Source organism: Rattus rattus, chromosome 5, assembly GCF_011064425.1.
Source record: "Rattus rattus isolate New Zealand chromosome 5, Rrattus_CSIRO_v1, whole genome shotgun sequence".
Lineage (NCBI taxonomy): Eukaryota > Metazoa > Chordata > Mammalia > Rodentia > Muridae > Rattus > Rattus rattus.
The window spans coordinates 109,581,969-109,587,968 of NC_046158.1; the positions used below are offsets into that span (position 1 = coordinate 109,581,969).

Below are 6,000 nucleotides of genomic sequence, written 5' to 3' on the forward strand. Positions count from 1 at the left end.
CACCCTTCTCAATTGTAGATTTCAAATAAATTTGAAAGCCACCTAGCCATCTGTTCTGTCCTTCCTCAAATGTGTTTCTGAATGACTATTTCCTTCCTAGACCCTCTGTCCAAGATCTCTTGCTCCATTTGCATCTTATGACTATTTAACACCCCCCCTCCTAACTAAGGTTTAATTTTCCTTGTTTGGTCTTCCTTATTGTTTTGCTTCTTCGGGTCTGTAGACTGTAACATGGTATCTGTATTTAATGGCTAATATCTGCTTATAAGTGAGTATATAATATGCATGTTGTATTAGAAAAGTATTACCTCATTTAGGATGAATTATTCAAGTTTCATCCATTTGCCTGGAAAATTCATGGTGTCTTGGTTTTTAATAGCTTAACAGTGTTTCCGTGTATACATTTACATTTTCTTTATTCATTCTTCAATTGAAGAACATCTAGGGTGTCTCCAGTTGTTAGGTATTATGAATAAAGTTGGTATAAACATAGTTAACCAACTTTGTGAGATGTTGGAGCATCTCTTGGATATATTCCTAAATGTGGTATAGCTGAATCTTGAGGTAGAACTGTTCCCAGTTTTCTGAGAAAATGCCAAATCGATTTCCCAAATGGCTGTACAAGTTTGAACTCCCACCACAAATAAAGGAGTTTCTCTGGCCCCAAACATTGTCAGCATGTGATATTTCAAGAGTTTCAATCTTAGCCATTCTGGTAGATGTAAGATGGTACCTCAACTGGAGTGAAGACTTTCCAAAACCTCTTGCCGGACCACGGGATATGTTCTACTTGTTGGGTTGTCTTGCTTAACGTCACAGTCTTGAAGAGTCAGTACATGTGGGATACCTACCAGGTCCCCACAAGCTTAGAGGAAAAGTTAAAATGTAGTGGTGGAAGGTTTGTGGCAAGGGTAGCAGGAGGGGACACAGAGCCCTTTGCAAAGTGAATAAGTAAAATAAAATAATTCAACTAAATTTAAAAAAGTAAGGAAAAAGGAAGTTCCCAAGCTTTTGATTAACTTTTCACACAAGGAGATCTCCAATCTCTGCCTACTTCAGATAAAAGTCAATGTAGTCATAATATTAATGGTTCTTGGAGGAAACTGAATTATTAATAATTTCTGAGGGATCAGGAGATCTCTTAGCATTAAAGAGCATTTCTTGCTTTTGTAGAAACTTGTACCCAATTGGTGATATTTACATGATGGTCTATAGTCATCCATTACTCCAATACTAGGGTATCTTAGGTACCTTAGGACTTCTTTTCACTTCCTTGGGTATCAAACAAGTATGTTATTCACATATTCATGCAGGCAAACTACTCAAACACAGAATAAAAAATGTAAAAATAATTCATATCCTTCTATCTCAATAGAATAAAGATATAAATATTATTCTGTTTTATAAATTTTCCTCAGCTTCCAACACTAATGTCAGGTTTAGTGTGATGGTAATGAAAGCCTTCTCTTCTTTATCCACAATGTGGTTCTTTGACCAATATGGTAATGTATTTGTATTGCGTAACAACAAGGATGATTTAGTATCTTTAACTCGTGAAATATAAAACCCATATTCACAAAAAAGAATGAAGTATTTTCATTCTGAAGTAACAAGAATAAGACTAGCAACTAGCTACTAAATGCTAGGAAAAATGAGACCATGCATTATTTGGAAGGAAGAGTAGCCATTTTTTAGAACTATGTTCTCAGAAAAGCACTCTTAATAATTACATTGAACTCAATAATTCTTGGTCAGAATCTCTCAATATTTCTATCTATTGATAGAGTCCTTAATTTGTTTTTTTTTTTTGATAAAACAGAAGAGAGAAATGAGAAGTCAGTCTTAAGGAAGATCTAGAGACATAGTCATGCACCATCATGGCTATACTAACTCGAAGCTATAGAAAGATAATTTGACCTTTTTCTAAGGTAATGGAAAACAATTTAAAAAAATAAAATTTCAGCAAAGTGGATATAAAATTAACTCAAAAAAAATCAGTAGCCTTCCTCTACTCAAAGTATAAACAGGCTAAGAAAGAAATTAGGGAAACGATATACACCCGAATAATATAAAATATCTTGGTGTGATTTTAATCATGCAAGTGAAAGATCTTTATGACAAGAACTTCAAGTCTCCGAAGATAGAATTTGAAGAAGATCTCAGAAAATGGAAAGATCTCCCATACTCGTGGATTATCCGGATTAATATAGTAAAAATGGCCATTTTGCCAAAAGCAATCTGTAGATTCAGTGAAATTCCCATCAAAATTCCTACTCTATTCTTTATAGAGATAGAAAGAGCAAATTGCAAATTCATTTGGAATAACAAAAAAATGCAGGAGAGTGAAAACTATACTCAACAATAAAAGAACTTATAGGGAAATCACCATCCCTGACCCTAAGCAGTATAACAGAGCAATAGTCATGAAAACTGTATGGTATTGGTACAGAGACAGGCAGACAGATCAGTGGAACAGAATTGAAGACCCAGAAATGAACCCACACAATTATGTTCACTTGATCTTTGACACAGGAGCTAAAACCATCCAATAGAAAAAGAATAACACTTTCAAGAAATGGTGTTGGTTCCACTGGAGGCCAACAGGTACAAGAATGCAAATCGATCCATTCTTATCACCCTGTACAAAGAGGATCAAGGACCTCCATATCAAACCAGATATAGTGACAGTAATAGATGAAAAAACAGGGTAGAGTTTCTAACGCATGGGCACTGGGGAAATGTTCCTGAACAAAACACCAATGGCTTATGCTCTAAGATCAAGAATCGACAAATGGGACCTCATAACACTGCAAACTTCTGTAAGGCAAAAGATACTCTCATTAGGACAAAACAACAATCAACAGATTGGGAAAATATCTTTACCAATCCTACATCTGACATAAGGCTAATGTCCAAAAATATATAAATAAGTCAAGAAGTTAGACTCCAGAGAGCCAAATATACCTATTAAAAATGGGGCACAGAGCGAAACAAAAAATTCTCAGCTAAGAAGTATTGAATGGCTGAGAAGCAACTAAAGAAATCTTCAACATCTTTAGTCATCAGGGAAATGCAAATCAAAACAACCATGAGATTCCACCTGACACCAGTCAGAATGGCTAAGATAAAAAAAACTCAGCTAACATCAGATGCTGGAGAGGATGTGGAGAAAGAGAAACACTCCTCCTTTGTTGGTGGGATTGCAGACTGGTACAACCACTCTGGACATCAGTCTGGAGGTTACTCAGAAAATTGGACATTCCACTACCTGAGGAACCAGGTATTCCTCTCCTGGGGATATACCCAAAAGATACTCCAAAATACAACAAAGACACATACTCCACTATGTTCATAGCAGCCTTATTTATAATAGCTAGAAGCTGGAAAGAACCCAGATGCCCTTCAACAGAGGAATGGATTCAAAAAATGTGGTACATATACACAATGGATTACTACTCAGCAATCCAAAACAATGACTTCATGAAATTCATAGGCAAATGAAATGACCTAGAAAATATCATCCTGAGTGAGGTAACCCAATCACAGAAAAACACACATGGTATGCACTCTTTGACAAGTGTACATTAGCCCAAAAGCGGGAATTACCCAAGAGGCAATCCACAGACCACAGGAAGCTTAAGAAGAAGGATGACCAAACTATGAATGTTTCCTGTCCTTCTTAAAAGCAGGAACAAAAATGTCCTTAGGAGGGTATATGGAGGCAAAGTTTTGAGCAGAGACTGAAAAAACAGCCTTTCATAGCCTACCACACATGTGGCCCATATATATACACTCACCAAAACTAGATAAGATTGAGGGTGCTAAAAAGTGCATGCTGAAATTGACTGTATATAGATCTCTCCTGAGAGATACATCCAGAGCATGTCCAATATAGAGGTGATTGCTAGCAGCAAACCACTGAAGTGAGAATGGGGACCCCTTTTTGGGGGAATTAGAGGTAGGATTGAAAGAACTGAAGGGACTTGCAACCCCATAAGAACAACAATGCCAACCAACCATAGCTCCCAGGAACTAAACCACTACCCAAAGACTATACATGTAGTGACCCAGGGCTCCAACTGCATATGTATCAAAGAATAGCCTTGTTAGGGTACCAGTGGAAGAGAAAGCCCTTGCTCCTGCTAAATTTGGACCCCAACTGCAGGAGAACATGAGGAGGTTTGGGAGGTACACACTTATGGGGAAGGAGGAGGGGATAGGAGGCTTATGGACAGGAAATCAAGAAAGGAAAACACATTTGAAATGTAAATAAAGAAATAATCCAATAAAAAAGAGAAAAAATAAATCTATTTATTCACTTTCTAACCCTATATCTGCCTTTTTTCTCATCCCAGTACCTCCTTATGCAAGTCCTCCCACACTCCCTCAGTCTTTGCTATAAATAAAACTCTTGATCAAAATTATACATGATTTTGTAGATTAAGGTGTTGACAATTTTTAATAAATAAAATGTAATGTGCTTTCAAATATTTTAGTTAATAAATAGAAAATGAATGAATCAGTTACACAACACAATGAACACTGAGAATGGTGATTGTTCAGAGTAGTTTTAGATGAGTGCATCTTCCTGAATCTCCACCTCAGGTTCCCTTAAATCCATCAGCACCAGGGTTTCCATTCATTTCATTGGGAGAGTTCTTTTTCCATCTATCTCGGAATGGCCTCAGTACTTGACAACTGCAGAAATGTCTCCACCTCACCTGGGTTCCATATGACATTTGGAAGATATTTTTCCATTAACTTTTTGTGAATGATCATCTGAACAGATTGATATGAGATTAGATATCTAATGAGCAGTATTCAGAAAAAACAAGCAGATAATGCTTTCTGTGAATATTAGTCATTCTCATTATACCTTTACTGTGAGAATAATATACCTCAATCTACTCAACTGAACATCCAATGCTTAATGTATCAATATGTTTCTGGAAACATATGGGTAATAATATAGAACAGAGCTTTTCTTCCTAATAAGGAGGAAAGAGAAAACAGAAATTTCCTTCTTTATCACTGTTGTGACTACAAATAAATAGATATTGTCCTGGTTTAACTTGCTTTGTCTTAGTTAACAGACCGGATGTTTATAAGCCAACAACTGCTCAGATTATATCTTGCTATTTGCATACTTCATTTTCAGAAACCACAAACCTCTCACAGCTGTTTTAAAGAGATGTACTTATGAGGATAGCAGCAATTAGCCAGAGACCAAACTTAAAGTACACAATGGATTTTTGGGTGCAGATTTTCCGCTTCCTGCTAATCAGTATCACAGGTAACGAGACCATGGAGTATGAGCTAAGAATCCAATGAAAATTCTTTTCCCTGGGGAATTTGAATCTAAAATATACTTTTTTTATTTATTCTGAATATTGGATGGTATGAAATTATTTTTGTATCTCTATGTCTACTAACCCCACTCCTGTCTATGCCACTTTTTCCTAGTCACAGTGTCCAGTGGAGAAATTGTTCTCACTCAATCTCCAACAACCATGGCTGCATCTCCGGGGGAGAAGGTCACCATCACCTGCCATGCCAGCTCCAGTGTAAGCTACATGTACTGGTACCAGCAGAAGTCAGGCGCCTCCCCTAAACTCTGGATTTATGACACATCCAAGCTGGCTTCTGGAGTTCCAAATCGCTTCAGTGGCAGTGGTTCTGGGACCTCTTATTCTCTCACAATCAGCTCCATGGAGACTGAAGATGCTGCCACTTATTACTGTCAGCAGTGGAGTAGTTCCCCACCCACACAGTGATACAGACTTGAACAAAAACCTTCTAACCCCTTAAAACCCAGTTACTTCCTCCTGGAGATAAAATGTGGCCCGGGCTTTGTAGTCTACACAGGGTGTACTGCATTATAATGTCATTCACATCTCTGGATAACTGTCTCCATAATATGCCACTGTACTACACTGCTGCTCTCAAATAATCTAGTTTGCCTGTCTTTATTTAGTCTCAATTTTTGTTCTGATTGTGGAA

At 37.2% G+C, this 6,000-nt stretch overlaps 1 gene segment (V, D, J or C); it reads left to right on the forward strand.

Moving 5' to 3' along the window:
• The first annotated feature begins 5,217 nt into the window (after window positions 1–5,217).
• On the forward strand, window positions 5,218–5,774 carry LOC116900996. The segment is given in 2 exon segments: window positions 5,218–5,293; window positions 5,464–5,774. Coding segments are annotated over 2 exon segments (360 nt in total).
• Window positions 5,775–6,000: the final 226 nt, after the last annotated feature.